At 40.8% G+C, this 17,799-nt stretch overlaps 1 protein-coding gene across 2 annotated transcripts; it reads right to left on the reverse strand.

The window, feature by feature from the left end:
- Positions 1-517: 517 nt before the first annotated feature.
- grna (granulin a) lies at positions 518-17,729 on the reverse strand. 2 transcript variants are annotated; one of them, XM_079521148.1, is made up of 15 exons: positions 17,582-17,729; positions 16,592-16,732; positions 15,146-15,283; positions 9,313-9,441; positions 9,108-9,189; positions 8,495-8,601; positions 7,114-7,267; positions 6,183-6,251; positions 4,859-5,043; positions 4,167-4,463; positions 3,051-3,233; positions 2,404-2,700; positions 1,886-2,122; positions 1,382-1,654; positions 518-872 (listed from the first exon to the last, which is right to left on the reverse strand). In XM_079521148.1, the coding sequence occupies exons 1-15, from the start codon at positions 17,588-17,590 to the stop codon at positions 729-731; spliced, it is 2,445 nt and encodes an 814-aa protein (XP_079377274.1). In that variant the 5' UTR covers positions 17,591-17,729; the 3' UTR covers positions 518-728. The 2 variants fall into 2 exon arrangements, with proteins under 2 accessions (XP_079377274.1, XP_079377275.1); XM_079521149.1 differs by lacking the exon at positions 3,051-3,233.
- Between the last annotated feature and the right edge of the window lie 70 nt (positions 17,730-17,799).

The following is a 17,799-nucleotide window of genomic DNA, read 5'->3' on the forward strand; positions in this document are numbered from 1 at the left end:
AATTACTCTGACAGTGGCACACCACTTACACTGTAAAGTCCTCAGTGATTTAACAGAGTGGTCCATTTGGTTAATAATAATAATATTTGTACACTCTGAGTACAGATGGATAAATGAACACGACTTTACTGCGAAGCAAGTCACACGACTTCCTTTAAAAGTGCAAATGTTCAGGGCTTTCTCTCTCTGACTCTTTTGATTTACATTCAATAATATGCTATTATAGTAGCTGTGTCACATTAGTATTAACCCACAAGAAGAACACGTGACTATTTTGTTGTCTGCTAAATACAAACACTCTTTTCATAAGAATTCTTTAATTAACCAAAAATATAAGCAATTCATTATATTGGATTGTGCACAATTATTTTCTGATGGAAAAATAGCCTAAGTAGTGTGTTTAAATTCAAGCAAACAAGAATATGGTGGCTATTAATAATTGGCAGTGTAAAAACACAACATTAAACCACATACAAGTATCGTGCCCTTGGAGAGTTTAAAATTAAACACAATTATCTTTTAACCTAAAGGATGGTTTCAAGTAGAAAATTTAGCAACCCTAGTGCAATTTGTCTCAAGCCCTGAGAGTGCAAGCTTAATGCAATTTAAGTATCCCAACCTACATTCAAAATGTCCCCTAAGGAGAAAAAAAGCATAGACTCATTGTCTAATTCCCTAAACTACATTGTATATGGAAATGAAGTACAGTAGAGAAAAACAGTGCGTTTTCACACAAGCAGAGCTCGTTTCTTGTTGAAGAAGAATTGCTGCCAGTTGTCCCAGCTGAGTTCTGTGTTCTGTGAGCAGGTCCCATCCTTACTGCAGGTATGGCCAGCAGGACAGCAATGCTTCATGTCGTTGCAACACACCGCCTGGTGGACAGTAAAGCAAGAGGGAGAGGACAGTTGTTATGGAACTGAATATTCAAATAAGGCTTCTTCAGCCGAATGCAATATTTAAATGACATACTGATATGGTGTCTTTCTCCTACTGTTGATACTACTCCAGTTTGATAACTATCTTGGTAGTATGCAAGACAATTGTAGGTTCACTGTAGGCTAGTCTTGCATAGCCATACCATCAGAGAACTGAATATGTCTGATCCCCCCCTCCCCGCATCACAGCGTGTGTGTTCATATGGGATGTTATCAGGATTGGTTTTCTGCTAGTTTTCTTCAGCGTCCACACCCATTTCTCCACACATATCAGTAGGCGGAGAAGTCTGATTGTCTGGCTATGCGAGACCAACCGTAGGCCACAGCCTCAAGTAGCAATTAGACACCTGAATAAAACTTTTTGTTTTTCCACTTGTAAGTTGTGCTCGTTTTCCAGTCTATATCTTGTGCTTTAATGTTATTGTACTGTACAGTGCATGTCATACATTCAGAGACGGACAACAGCCCCATGTAGTGGTGGATGTCCTGCAGCACGTCTCTCCGTCTTTGCAGGTGGACTGACCCTCACATTGGACAACCCTCCCCAAGTCATACAACTTGGGTTGGGGTGTGGGCTGCGACAGTGATGCCAGCCCATAAACTCGTGTTAGCGGCACTCTCTGTAGCTGTAGCATGGTGACTTTGAGACAGGATTCTGAGCCCAGGTTGCAGCTGTAGCCTTGTGGACAGCAGTGCTCCATATCTGGGCAGCACACAGCCTGAAGGAAGACAAGGTACAAAAGGATGTTATTGGTAAAGAATAGACCATTTATACACTGCTGCATGTGTCCTGTGTTTTACATTTTGTTACTTTTGATAGGGTTAATCCATAGCGATATTGCAGGTCATGTAAGCCGATTAAAAAAACCTCTTATATAATATTTCTCTTTTACTTTCACCTCTGTCTTTCTCTCTCTATTGCGCGTACCCACACACGCACACCCACCTACCTCATGCAGAGGGCAACAGCCCCACTGTCCTGTGGAGAGCTGGCAACAAGTGGAGTGTTCATGGCATGCGTTCTGGACATCACACTCAACAGCGTTGGGAGCAGCGTTTAGGCTGTTGGTAGCTGGGAGCTTGTTGTACCATGGAATCTCAACTTCCCCTTTGTAACACGTGGCTTTCTTCGGATCACAAGAGTAGCCTTTGGGGCAGCAGTGGACTCCATCTTTACAGCATATCGCCTGTGGGGAAGTGAAAGAAGATGTATTCAAATTTACTTCAGTCTTATGTCTTAATTAGTGCTTTTATGAACCATGAGTGGTATGTTGCTTATTTATTGATCATATTCCCAGAGTGAGGTTTCTCACTCATTGTACACATACAATATAGAGGCATTGGCATTCTTATACAGAACTTAAAGTTTCTTAACAGTGTGCAAAACGGCAAAGGGACCAGTGTGGGAATATGGTAAATAATAATGTCTTATGATGTACATAGTTATTAGTTACGGAGAGTAGCTCGCCTCTGGCAGTGGGCAGCATCCCCACTTCTGAGTTGAAGCCATGAAACAACAGGTGGTGTATTTTGGGCAGCTGGTGTGTTGGTCACATGGAATACCGTCTTCTGCCCCTTCTTCTTCTTCTTCTTCTTCTTCTAACTCTTGGGTTGTGGCTGCCACAGTACTGGGGGCCACCGTTGTATAAGCTGGTACCTTCTTCACAGCGGGCACAGACCCTGAAAGACCGTCACACATCTGTTCGGCCATGTCACAGGTGTAGCCTTGGGGGCAGCAGTTTATTTTGTCCTCACAGCACACAGCCTGTATGAGGACAATTGGAGGGACAGAGATTATGGCCATTACTGGAGGGTTTGGGCATAAAGTAAAATAATGATTTATGTTATTGGACAGCAAGTTTAAGGATTCAGGGACATTCATAGCCATCATAAGATTCTGTGTATTTTATTATTCAACTTTAAGCTTTTGCTGTTACAGACAGAAGTAGAACACAATTGTCTGGTAGTGCGTGATCTTGTTAATCTTCTTTTAACATTTTGTATTTATTTCACAATACAGCTACATTATGTTTTGCTTAATGTTTCTTTTTATAAAACCTTGCATTTTCTCATACTTAAAGTATTCAGGCCTATACGTGTAGGCCATCTCTTTACCTCAGGCATATTACAACAGTCCCATCCTCCTGATGTATTCCTACAGCAGGTGGTCCCGTCTGGACAAGAGGTGGTGGAGTCACATGAAATATTAAACGCCTTTCCATCGTCTCTGTGGGTTGTTGGTGCATTCTCTGTGCCCTGGGAGGTTCCCTGACTACTGGGGGCCACCGTTGTATAAGCCTGTATGAGGAAAATTGGAGGGACAGCGATTATGGCCACTACTGAAGGGTTTGGGCATAAAGTAAAATAATTATTTAGGTTATTGGACAGCAAGTTTAAGGATTCAGGGACATTCATAAGATGGTGTATTTTATTTGTGTGTGTAAGGGCGGTGGTAATGACCTTTTTGCACTTAAGGTTGGCTGCCCACCTGCCAATTTAAATAATGAATCCTACTGAATTTGGTGACCCAGTGGCCTTTCTTTTTTCCTCTAGCGGCACTATTAGGCCAAAAGGCACTTTTTAGCTTTTTTCTTAATATAGCACTTTATTCAACTTTAAGCTTTTGCTGTTACAACAGACAGAAGTAGAACACAATTGTCTGGTAGCGTGTGATCTTGTTAATCTTCTTTTAACATTTTTTATTTATTTCACAATACAGCTACATTATGTTTTGCTTAAAGATGGAGTGCCACAATTGTTGTATTTGTCCAGTTTTTCATGTGTCTATGAGGTGACAGTACTTCATTAGACACCCTGGAGTTGTTTTTATGTGCAATGGTGTATTAACTTTGTATTTAGGGTTTCTTCCTGGAAGCTGAACCCTTGACAGTCAAACGGGCCAATGAAATAAGAAGTAATATAGTGACATCACATTATCAGCCCCTCCCCTAACCCCTCCCCCTTTATCATACAATTACAGCTGTGGGTGCGGCTTCAGTTCAGGTGGATCACCACCCATCACCACCCACCAGGCAAACTTAATGAACTGGTGGGCGTGCCCACATAAAAACTTTTTTGAAAGAATTATACCTCCTTATAACAATAAAACCTGAGGATCATGTTTTAGGGTGGAAATAAATCACGGCACTCCATCTTTAATGTTTTTTATAAAACCTTGCATTTTCTCATACTTAAATTATTCAGGCCTATACATGTAGGCCATCTCTTTACCTCAGGCATATTACAACAGTCCCATCCTCCTGATGTATTCCTACAGCAGGTTGTCCCGTCTGGACAAGAGGCGGTGGAGTCACATGAAATATTAAACGCCTTTCCATCGTCTCTGTGGGTTGTTGGTGCATTCTCTGTGCCCTGGGAGGTTCCCTGACTACTGGGGGCCACCGTTGTATAAGCTGGTACCTTCTTCTCAGCGGGCACAGACCCTGAGAGACCCAGACATGTCTGGGTGGTCAGATCACAGGTGTAGCCACGGGGGCAGCAGTGCATGTGGTCCTCACAGCACACAGCCTATATGAGCAAAATGAGAGGGACAAAGATTATGGCCACTATACTGGGGTTTGGGCTCAAAGTAAAATAATTGTTGAAGTTATCGAAAAGACTTAATTTAAGGATATAATTAGTTCCTCATGCAAGTCCTCATAAAATTCCATGTATTTTCTTTGTTGAGGGGTTGATCATTTCACCTGCCACCCTGAAGAATGAACCATGCTGAATGTGGTGACCCTGTGGTTTCCACTCTCAGAGGCACCTTTTTATTATGCCACTTTAAAGATTTCGCTGATGTTTACAACAGGCCAAAACAGTCTGGTGTAGTCACGTTAGACCTTTTTCCAATAACATTGACTTTAAAAAAAAGTCTCTTCCTTAAATACTTCTAGATAATGTACTTGTATTCTCTTTACCTCCTGTAGATTACAACAGGCCCATCCTCCTTCTGTATTCTTACAGCAGGTGGTCTTGTCTGGACAAGCGGTGTTGGAATCACAGGATACATTACACGCCGTTTCAGCATCTCCGAGCATTGTTAGTACATGCTCTGTGCCCTGGGTGCTTTCCTGCCCACAGTCTTCGCAGGTAACAGTAGTTTCTGGAATATATAGAGGTGTTTACAGGAGTGGATCGCAAGCACAGGACCCCCTTTCTTTCTTTTTTATTGGGTGATTGAGTGGTGTGTCACACACACACACACACACACACACACACACACACACACACACACACACACACACACACACACACACACACACACACACACACACACACACACACACACACACACACACACACACACACACACACACACACACACACACACACACACACACACACACACACACACACACACACACACACACACACACAGTCACAGTCACAGTCACACACACACACACACACCTCTCTACAATGCCTCATAAATTGAACTCTACAGATAGTTAAATTGGTTTTCTTTATGACTGTCCTCCGCCATCGTTTTCTCAATAGTCAAATAATATTTCATTAGTGATTTCCAATCTTGAAGGGAGGGTGCTTCTTTGTTTTTCCAGTTTTGCAATAACAGTTTTTTTATATACTAAACATGAAAAAAGAATTTGTCTGCCAATTGGGAATCTGGTTTCCTCTATATTTAAAAAAATACAGATCATAGGTGTAAACACGACTGCACACTTTATTAATTCATTTAAAAAACTCAATTTTCTCCCAGATCTTTCTAACTTTATTGCAGTACCAGAAGGCATGTTTAAGGGAGTCCCTTTGTGTGCAACACTTTAAACATCTGTCAGAGGATGTGGGATCAAACGTATTAATCTTATCTCTAGTGTAGTACATTCTTGTCATTGCTTTATACTGGATTAGTCTTAGATTTTCGTTTGTGGTAATTTTATTATTCTTAATACTTTCAAGGAGTATTATTATTATTTTTTCTCTCTTTTTAGAAAATAGCAGATGTACTAAGCTCACAGCAGCAGCAGAACGAAGTGACACACCGTTAGGTTGTATATATTGAATAGCTAATGTATAAAATATGTATAAAGTGGTTAGAATGAGAATGATTGTGATGCTATATCAAGAAATGTTGCCTGGCTACTGGGGGCCCCAAAGAACCACATACATATTTCTAGAGGGCAATATTCCATTCCAACGGTTTCCCATTTATTTGGGAAAACAGGAATAGCTTGATATCAATGAGAACCTTCCACAATGCACCACAAGGACTGAAGCATTTACCTGCTTGCTCAGTGACAGGTGATGTGGTCACTTCATTCCTCATAACTTGTGCTGTTACTTGTGCACCTTCTGAAAGTGAACATAGACCCAGAGAGAGCAGCATGAACACACAGTACCCATCTAGACAGTGATCAGGGTGAGCAGGAAGTGGTGTAAAGTGACTGTGGTATTTTTCTTCAGTATTTCCAATACATCTCAGAGGCAGATATTATACTTTTTACTCCACTACAATTATTTGTCAGCTTTAGTTAACTACTTATTGCAGATAGCTGATCTATGGCCTGGGCTGGCCGAGCGGTCAACTACTTTAAAATCTATTAAAAACAAAAAAGGCCAAAAAAGGCCAAAAGGCCCCAAAAAAATCTTTAAAAAGAAATTAGCTGATCTACAAGCTCACAATGCATTGCATCGCGATGCACTGAGCTTGTAGATCTGCTATTTTCAAAACATCTTTATACAATTTGAACTTGGTACAACATATACTTAAAGTGCAATACTGCACACTGTACTTTTGGTACTTTAAGTATATTTTGATGCCAATCATTTTGTACTCAAGGGAAAACCACCCATTTTCAACATTTTACTATGTCATTCATATACCATTAATATACCTTAGAGCTGTTGTGTAGAACTGTAATTATGAAAAAAATCATTTTTTTCAGACCTCTAGTTCTAGGAAACACAGAATGGGGGGACTTTTTTATTATTTCCACACAACAGCTCTAAGGTATATTAATGACATAGTAAAATGTTGAAAATTAGTGGAATGCCCCTTTAAGTACATTTTTAATACTGGAATTGTACTTGTAACAGAGCATTTCTAATTTTCTACATTGCAGTATTGATACTTTTACTTAAGTGAAACATGTGAGTACTTCTTCCTTCAATGGAAATAGGTTTGGATTTATATATAAAAAAAATGAACTCTGACCTTTCTGGTTCTCCCAGTCTGCTCTCCTTCTGGCAGGAAGTTTGGCCCACATGGGCATAGCTTTATTGGTGGATAAGGACATGCATTTCAACTGCTGAACATCACAGGTGCTACCTTCAGGACAGCAGTGTGTCTTATCCTCACAGCACACAGCCTGTTAATAATAATTAACTTTATTTATAGAGCACCTTTCATGACATGTGCTAGACCATTTAGAGCTTTATAAACAAGTAAAATATATTTAAAATCAATCCTAAAAACAACTGGGAGCCAGTGTAAAGAGGCTAAAACTGGAGTGATATGTTCTCTCATCTTAGTTTTAGTTAAAACTCTCGTTGCCGCATTCTGAACAAGTTGTAGCATGTCAGTTGTTTTCTTAGGCAGGCCAAAATAAAGTGCATTGCAGTAATCGAGTCGAGAAACAAAAGCTTGGATCAACGCTTTTGCATCATCGAATGATAGGCTCTAATGTGCGCGATGTTTCTAATAAAGAAACATTAATCCATTGAGACCTGGAACGCATCCATGTCACGTTAGCGTTTAACCACATTAACCATTAACCCATTTTGGGGCGGGAACCCCTTTTGGTGTTTTAAACATTGTTATAATTTAGCTATTGAAAAATAGCAGATCTACAAGCTCATAGCGCGCCACCGAGTGGCGCGCTATGAACTTGTAGGTCTGCTATTTTTGAAAAATCGTTAAAATGTGCCTCAAATCTTTCCGAAAATTGTCATGATTTAGAAAACTTTTTTTTTTAAATTTCGACGTCAGGCCTGAATGGGTTAAGTATCTCTCAATGGGATAATAATCCAGAGGTCAAATAACCTGGTGTTTTTTGTCTTATATAGACCATTGGTGGGCAACTTTTACAAGCACAACACAAGATCTGCTTAACCCTTTGGGCCCAAAAGACCCTAGAATGTGATCTACACACTACACAGTACTGTAAACTATTTTTTAACTCTGAAAGTAAACTTTTACTGGGTAGATCTTCTTTTGCTGTGGGTGAAGAAAATACCCTTAGTTAGATCCAGTGGCATGCACAGATAGACATTAGGGGGTGCTAGAGCACCCCCTGCCCTTTTGGCAATGTGCCCTTTTGAAAAAAAAAGAAGAAAAAAACTTTTTTTTTTTCTTTTTTTTCCCAAAAATAGCAGACCTACAAGTTCATAGCGCGCCACTCGGTGGCGCGCTATGAGCTTGTAGATCTGCTATTTTTCAATAGCTAAAGCATAACATAATGTTAACACCAAAAGGGGTTCCCGCCCAAAATAGATTAAGGCAACCGGCCAGTTCCACGCGCTGCACAAGGTGCCCTTTTTTAACTTGAGCACCTGCCCCTCTAAATGTCTGTGCACGCCACTGGTTAGATCTATACCTTTGGACTGGGACAACAACCCCAGCTACCATCTGGGGCCTCACAGCAGGTGGTTTCTTCAGGACACTCGGATTTCCCGTCACTGCACATCACTGTGCTGACTAGCTCTGCAAAGATGGAAGAGGAACGGGCTGTTTGAAAACTGTAATGTGTATTTTAGAATGCCAACTACAGTCCAAATATATGCATTGTGTATTTATCTTCCTTCCATTAAGTCTCTTTGCTCACCAATGTGCTCAGTCTAATTCATGCAGCTGTCTATCTAACAGCTGACTTGACCCCTCCACGCTGTCAGCAAAGGTATACTTATTTGTGTCTGCCTTACGGATCTTTAGTGCAGATCCGTATATGGACAGTTAGTATTTGCATCTCTGTTAAGACAAGACTATAAGGACTGTCTGAGAATGGGGTGGAGGAGGCTTGCGTCCGGAGGGGCTGGTGGAACAGGCAAGGAGGCCTGTTCCTCACTCTCTGTATGTTGTTATTCTGCTGAATCTTCTTAATAAATTCTCAATACTTCACCCTGAAGAACTTTGTCATTCCTTCATCTTTGGAAGATTATTTAATCTACAACAAATGTACACGATGACAATAAGACAGAGAAAACATCAACCTTTTTTGATGCAGGAGCGGCTGTCTGCGCTACACTGGTGGCCCTCGGGACAGCAGTGTTTCCCGTCAGAGCATGAGACTCCCTGCGAGTGTTCAGGAAATGCACTGAAGTTAATGGAATGGTTCATTCACTAAATCTAGGTCTAACTCTAAGTGTGTGCATGTGTGTGTGTGTGTGTGTGTGTGTTCGGCCCAGGCTGGATTACCTGGGCCAGGGGACAACAGCCAAATCGTGTCAAAGTCCTCAGACAGGAGAACTCAGGCGGACAGCGAGACAAATCAGGACAGATGTTGTCATCATCCTCCCCCAAGTACGGCCTGATCATTCTAAAAGACTGCAGGGATGGCATCGTTTTATTAGACAAGTAGAGAGTAGATGTACAGATATATATATATATATATATATATATATATATATATATATATATATTACACGTTTTAACACTGGCGACACAATTTAGGTCAAGTCAGTAAGCAACAATACTGAAAGAAAACTCTCGCGCACACTTCAAATCTTCAAATGCAAATCTTCAAATGCAAATATTTTTCTTTAAATGGGAAACAACGTTTCGGTCTGTTAGACCTTCATTAGGTTATCTTTGAAAGATAACCTGATGAAAGTTGGGCCCTCGTTTGGTTTTCTACTACGCACCCGTCACCTTTGCAGGTGTGCAATTGAGACTTGCTTTTTATAGTAAGCAAAGGTTCGAACAATTAAAGTGTTTCACACTTGTGTGAAGTGAGGGGTGCCCACTGTGGCTGCCACATGACGCCATGGGGGGCATGCTGAAAAGCTGCTTAAGAATAACATTCCATAGACTTGGCTATAGTGGGGCCCTGCTTAAGACACATTAAAAGTCCATAGACGTGGCTATAGTGGGGCCCTGCTTAAGACACATTAAAAGTCCATAGACATGGCTGCCACATGACGTCACAAGTGAAAGCCAGACATTGGAGAGATCACAACATCTTTGGTAAGTGTGTTGCTCAAGTACAACATGAGCACACAAACTTCTCTGTGCATAACCGTAGTCCCAGTTATCAGAAGATGGCATATGTATGCTGATGACACTGTTATATACACGTCTGCTAAACCAGCCAGCATGGCAGCTGCGCAGCTGACACAGGAATTGGAGAACATCTCAAACTGGCTAGAGTCGTCACAATTAACTTTAAATGTACAACAAACAGTTTCAATGTGTATCTCCAGCAGGCCTGCTGCGGATACCTTTGAGGTACGCATCAAAAATGAAACTCTTGCTGAAATGAGTGAAGTAAAATACTTAGGATAAAAACTTAAAATTCATATCAGAAGGGACTTATCAGCTAAAACTGCACAACTGTACATGCATGCTATGATTTTCTCACACCTAGCATACAGCGTTACAACATGGTCACAATCCTCTAAAACTGTCTTACAACCAATAACATCAATATACAAACAGGCTATAAAAATCATGGATCAAAAACCGATGAGATGGCACCTTTGTGGTATCTTAAAAAAACACAACCTTTTTACGTTTGACAATTTTGTGTTTTTTTCTACTACCAAATTGTTTTTTAAATGTTTAAACGGTCATGTTTCACCTTTGTTCTCTGGACTGGTTGATAGACTTCCGAGCTCTGGTAGAGCAACCACACGAGCCTCAACAAGTGGTAACTGTATTGTTCCCAGGTGTAACAACTCATTCGGACAGTCTGCCTTCTCAGTAAAGGGAGCAAACTTATGGAACTCTTTGCCTACGGTTCTAAAACTAGAGTCGGATGGTAACGTGTTCTACAGAGGACTCAAACTATGGTTGAAATCAAATCAACTGTGTTCACATGTATAGCTTCTGACTGGTTATTAGAGTGAGTATGTTTACTTTTGTATTAGCGATTATGTAATGGATATTGTAATTGTGCTGTAAATATTATTAGAATGTATACATTTTTGTATTTGATTGGGTGTTTTTTAAACTATAGTGTCCCTGTATTTTTTAGAAAAGTCTACTGTGGACAAGTGGTGAAAATTAGCACATGTGCTAACACACTGTAAATGATGCATCTACTATTTGTACAACTGTGCAATGAGCAATGTGATTGTTATGTCCATATAAAAAATCACACCTGTGTGAACTGAGTGGTGTAAGGTCTTATATAGACTGATCAGCTGTGGTCTGACGTAATGTCTGACGTAATGAAATCACACCCGGGTGAACTGGGTGACCATAGCAACCGTGCTCATTTTTTGGTACGAACAGACCGACAGACAGACACGTAAACTAACAAAGCCAGTTGTCGGAGTGGTTTACACCACTCAAAAATTAGGATTTTGAAGCCTTTTTTTTAATCGACCTCAGTCCAAAATGTTTTAATGAAGTTAACAGTTCATTTAGTATTTCCCTCCCTCTCTGAAATCTGAAATGATCTTGTATAGGGAGGAGTTTCACTCAGAACGGGTTATTCTGGTTACCATTTTCCTGCCTACCAGTAGGCTAGTAGGCTATAGTAGCCTAGTAGCCTACTAGCCTATAAACACTGTATGGTTTGGGTGTCAGATGACAAAATAATAGTAGAGAGATGGAAGATGGTGTACTGCAGTGACAGTATAGAGCGTCGCAGTCCCGCCCCCTACCATGGACCAGGAAATTATTCTCCGTTCATTTTCCTCATGGACATTTCAGAAAGTATTTATTTAAAGACGTTTACACCGCGGACAAAGCCAACTCGAGTCGTGACAAATCATGACAACAAACACAATTTTTTGGGCCAAACAAATAATTAGAAAGAAAAAGGTTACAACACTTTTTTTGTTGTTTTTCTTCTTTGTAATTATTTGTTTGGTCCAAAATATTGTTTGTGTTGTCATGAGTTGTCACGACTCGAGTTGGCCTTGTCCGTGGCGTAACCGTCTTTAAATAAATACTTGTTGAAATGTCTATGGGAAAAATGCATTGGGATTAATTTCCTGGTCCATGGTAGGGGGCGGGACTGCGACGCTCTATACACACCAGCGTCACTGACAAGCACATTTAGGAACTAAAGACTGGCAGTTAAGTAGCCTAGCATCCTACTACTACTACTAGCCTATATGTAGCAGTTAAGTAGCCTAGCATCCTACTACTACTACTAGCCTATATGTAGCAGTTAAGTAGCCTAGCATCCTACTACTAGCCTATATGTAGCAGTTAAGTAGCCTAGCATCCTACTACTACTACTAGCCTATATGTAGGCAGCAAGGTGGCGCCCAAATAAACCAAAATCCTACCGAACGCGTCACTATGCCCTCCCCTATACAGATTTATTTGATTGTATAGTAGTCGATCTCTATACAGTATAGTAGTATACTCATATAATTAACAAGGAACCACATGACACAGAGACGGTGACTGCTTAATTAAGTTAATTTAGGGACCCCTAAATTAGGTTAGGTTTTTAACCCATTCTAGACGGTGTTTATAGCATTATGACTTTAGCTATTGAAAAATAGCAGATCTACAAGCTCGTAGCTTGTAGGTCTGCTATTTTTGAAAACTCGTAAATATGTGGTGCAAATATTTGAATATTATGTTCTTTCAGAGCCAACGTTTTTCATAACTCAAATCTTTGCGGCTGGGGGGGTCCCTGGAACAACATATTTTCAGATGGGGGGGGTCCCTGGAACAACATATTTTCAGATGGGGGGGTCCCTGGAACAACATATTTTCAGATGGGGGGGTCCCTGGAACAACATATTTTCAGATGGGGGGGTCCCTGGAACAACATATTTTCAGATGGGGGGGTCCCTGGAACAACATATTTCCAGATGGGGGTCGGCGGCCAAATGCCGATATTTTTTGGGGGTCCTTGACGTGAAAATGTTTGAGAACGACTGGAAAACGGTCAGGATTTAGAAGACATTTGTAGAATCATTCTCAGGTCTAAAATTGGTTAAGGAGCCCAAATTTACAGACTTTGTAGATGTGCAACAAAAATAATATAAGCCAGAGGGCCCCGTGTTGGATCAAATAGATTATGGGGCCCCTGAACGTCTCTTTACTATAATAAAGAAAGAGCAGTAACAAGTCCTCATGAAAGTGAGATATCCCCTCCCAAACACTGAATTATTTTGCCGATCATAAATATAAAACTAAAATGCAATAGCCTATCTAAAAATCCAAATGGTGTAAAACTCAAATCTAAAATCCACTATCATTTAAAAGTCTGCACATAGCCTATACGGGATTGGTGAGGGTATTGGTGAGGGTATCTATGGTGGAGAGCTCCCGAGTACCTCCGGCCATTAGCACCTGAATGCAGCCTGACCAGTAATGTAAACCAACCAGAATCTCAACCGAGAAGTTTCTGTTTAAAGCTCTGTGTATAAAAGAGACACAACTTGGCCCACATGCACTTCAAACCTGTCACCATGCACTGAGCCCCTGCAGACCTCCCAGGCACTTCAAACCTGTCACCGTGCACTGAGCCCCTGCAGACCTTACAAACGGCATCATACAGAACAACACCAGGTAAGCCCCTTGATGCCCTTTTAGCAGTGGTGGAAAGTAACTAAGTACTTTTACTTAAGTACTGTACTTAAGAACAATTTTGAGGTATTTGTACTTTACTTGAGTATTTCTAATTTCCAATACTTTTACTTCTACTCCACTACATCTCGGAGCCAAAATTTGTACTTTTACTCCACTACAATTATTTGAAAACTTTAGTTACTAGTTACTTTGGAGATTTTGATTAGAAAACATAGCCTACATTAACCACTTCAACCATATACATTTTGGCCAATTGAAAATAGCTGATCTACAAGCTCACAATGTGTCGCAACGCGACGCATTTTAGGAGTAGTTCTAAATTGCAGTATTGGTACTTTTACTTGAGTACTTTTTCCACCACTTCCTTTTAGTGACCGTTGTTTAAAGGATAATTCCATGCTAGAAGGCTTTCTTATCTTTCTTTGTAGTTGTTACGTCCCCACCAAAGAGGTCCAGGTGTTTTTTTGTGCAAAACCTCCTTATTGGCTATTTCCCCTACCATAAGCCCTAAATGAATTGCATTGCATTGAATGGGGCTATGGGGTGTTGTGCTAATTCGCTTATTTCCATCGAAATAAGTAGTAAAGTGTGCCGCTTGGGATATTATTTACATTATGAAGAGAGGATGTATACAAAAATGGAAAGTATCGTCTTCTGATGTTCTTTTCCTTGAAAATGATCTGTGACCATGCAGTTGATTCAGCTGGGGTGTTTGTCTGGTGTACGGTATTATATAACGTAAGATATTATATAGCCTAATCAGCTATGAGCTGTGGTCTGGTCAGGAGGGTCTGGCTGGGGTCTGGTCAGGAGGGTCTGTCTTGGTAAAGAGCAGCCGTGATCTAATATTCTCTTGGTGTTGAACAAGACTTTGTCTTGCGTCTCGTCTATTGGGCTTCCCACCGTCTTTAAAGATCTTTGGCTAGGTAGGGTCGTCTTCTGATGTGATGATTTGTGACCATGAAGTTGATTCAGCTGGAGTTTTTGTCCGATGTGAGGTATTATATAAGGTAAGGTATTATATAGCCTGATCAGCTCTGATCTGACGTAATGAAATCACACCCGGATGTGATTTCACAACTGGCTTTTTTTGTGCAGAAAAAATGAGCATGGTTGCTACGGTCATCCAGTTCACCCGGGTGTGATTTAATTACGTCAGAAATTATTTTGAACATAGCAACCATGCTCATTTTTTCTGCACAAAAAAGCCAGTTGTAGGAGTGGTTTACACCACTCAAAAAAATAAAAAATAAAAAATAAATACAGATTTTATCTTCCAATTAATTTCCTAATAGCTTCGCTTAATTGGGTCAGCAGCAGATTTGCACCGGAAACAGGTGAAGGCGCTGTGTGTTTCCGGTGCAAACCAGCTGCCGAGATAATCAAACAAAGCTATGGAAAACTTAACTGGAACAAGAGGTAAACGATCTTCTGAAGCTTCTCAACAAAGAGCTGATTGCTACTCCGCCAATGACGTGACGGGCTACTACTGGGGATATGATGTTTATTTGGGGGTAATATCTCTTACTTTCGAAAGTCTGGGTGGTCCGGCAGAAACTCTCTCAGACCACGGGAATGACATGGTTGCATTCATACAGCCAGACTCCTGCACATTGCAGAGTGTGTCTTCCGGACAGCAATGTATATTATCCTCACAGCACTCAGCCTATAGAGGGAACAATGGGAAGGAATATTTGACTACCAAAGTGATTTTAAAGCTACTATCATACTATCATTGAAGGTTATGGTACTGGCAGTCTCATAAAACAGTTAAATACAATCGAAGATGAATAGCATACGTGTGCAAACTTTGGTCTATCTACTTTAGAGTAGGAGTTATCTGAGAGACAGCACCTTCAGTGTACATTTCAGCAACCATATCTTTCAGCTACTGTATGTCATTTTGTGTCAGTGGTTGAGTGACTGTAAAGTGAAGCACAGTCATGTACAAGAATGATGTGATGCCAAAGAAGGAACATTTTTGGTTCCAGAAAGAACCTCTCAGACTAGCCCTGGTCCAGTGCTTACAGCGAGTAGAGCGAGTCTCTCTCTGACGCCCTGTGGAAGTCCCTTCCGCAGCCCTCTGGTCATATTCTCACTCCCGTGCGCGGGTTTTCAAATACCAGCAAATAAACAAAACGACGTAACTACTCACCGAAACAAAGCCTGCTAGACCTTGGTAAAAGTCTATTCTCGTAGCTGGGAAGCGTCTCAGGTCCCCAGCTTCTCTCTAAAATGCACTATTTTAATCATTGAATAAAATAAATCCAACCAGATCGGCGCAGGCAAAACCCGGAAATGCCATAGTAGAAGAAATGATTCTGCCCGGTAAATTCAGGGTACATTGCGTTATTAAAATGGCACAAAGTGCATTTTAGAGAGAAGCTGGGGACCTGAGACGCTTCCCAGCTACGAGAATAGACTTTTACCAAGGTCTAGCAGGCTTTGTTTCGGTGAGTAGTTACGTCGTTTTGTTTATTTGCTGGTATTTGAAAACCCGCGCACGGGAGTGAGAATATGACCAGAGGGCTGCGGAAGGGACTTCCACAGGGCGTCAGAGAGAGACTCGCTCTACTCGCTGTAAGCACTGGACCAGGGCTACTCTCAGACCAAGGTTATTTAAAGAACCATTTATTTTAATGGTTCATTGACCGCTGACTCCCAGGGCTCTGTACTTGGCCCACTCCAGCCGATCGATAAGCTCACAACAACTCGTGAGCTTATAGATCTGCGACTTTTGGCGAATGTTCGCTTAAGACATGGTGGTGGTTAAAGGTGACTCAAAGAATCATCAAAATGGTTCTTTGAGGAACCATTTGTGGTTTCTCAAAGAACTTAAAATAAATAAAAGGTTCTCTAGAACCTTAAGAGGAACATGAAGAACCATTCACTAAATAATAATTATGGTTCTTCACGGAATCATACAGCCTGTAATTCAAAGAACCATTTAAAAAACGATATTTTTCTGTGTTACCTGCTGAAATGGGCAGCAGTCATAGCCATTTTCCAGGGCACTGCAGCATGTGTGGTCGTCCTCACAATGACCACCGTTTGGACAGTCATGTGCACAAACCAGGGCCAGCAGGGCCCAACCCAATACAAGCCACTTCTGCATCTGCACGGAGACAAAGGGGAAGAAAGAACCAGAGAGAGTGAGAAGTCATGGTACAGTAGGTGCCGTTTATTCTTTCAACCTCACCTGGGTCGCCCAGGGGTGAAAAGGAGGGGTGCTTTTCACTCACTACTCCAAATCTCTTCACCACAAATATCTACAGGCTCACAACGCCTGCAAACTGCAAAGCAATGTGTTGCGAGTGAGCGAGGGATCTGATATTTTTTGCAAAATGTCTATATCGATCAGAAAAGGGATGCTATAGGGTTAATGTGGTTGAAGATGAAATATTTCCTAAAATATAATTTTGTTTAATGCTGTTGTAATCTCTAAACTGGACCCTCGTCTGGTTCTGACAGACTGGTAGTGTGTGCAGGCTGGGTGGTGTGTGATAATCCAGTTCAAGTACACAGACTAGATGTACTGTACATGGACAGTTTATAACAATGACCATGGGATATATTTAATTTGGGTCTGTTATTATTATATAATAATATTACCCTACTTTAAAAGCAAATATCAAAATAAACTTTCTGCTATTTCCCTATTTTGAATCCCTTGTTTAATGTTATTTACAGTAGAAAGCCAAGTAAAACACTATGCAGAACATAAGTTAGTTACTTACTACTAGTGAATATGAATTAAGCTATACTATTACTAGTGGAAGCATTAATTTCTAAAATCTCTCTCACTCAAGTTACTCATGACATGAGGATATTGTTCGATTAAAGCAGAATAAGATACAAACACCTTGAATAGTTCCACCCTGATCCACGACTACAATGGATGAAAAACCTTTGCATCTCCATAAGGAGAATATAGCATAATAAATTAATAATAAATTGCTCTTACCTCTCCCATGGACGTCCAGGCTGCTGCTCACTGGTCAGTCATGTGTTTGAGAAGTTTCTTTTATATTACAAAGAGCATACACACGCCCCGGATAAAAACGAAACGACATCCCATCATGCATCATGTATGAGTTCCCATTGGTGTTCAACTTCAACCTGCAAACAAAACGTTTGAATTAATTCACAGATTAAAAGCATCTTCATGCTGCGATGATCTGT

This window comes from Electrona antarctica, assembly GCF_951216825.1.
Source record: "Electrona antarctica genome assembly, chromosome: 14".
In the NCBI taxonomy this organism is placed as follows: domain Eukaryota; kingdom Metazoa; phylum Chordata; class Actinopteri; order Myctophiformes; family Myctophidae; genus Electrona; species Electrona antarctica.

What these genes read in the sequence shown, in the direction of transcription:
- grna (XM_079521148.1), bottom strand. An exon ending in ACTGTTGTAATATGCCTGAG is followed by an intron (nt 2,701 to 3,050) that starts GTAAAGAGATGG and finishes GTCCTCATACAG; the next exon opens with GCTGTGTGCTGTGAGGACAA. An exon ending in GCTGTTGTCCGTCTCTGAAT is followed by an intron (nt 873 to 1,381) that starts GTATGACATGCA and finishes ACTGTCCACCAG; the next exon opens with GCGGTGTGTTGCAACGACAT.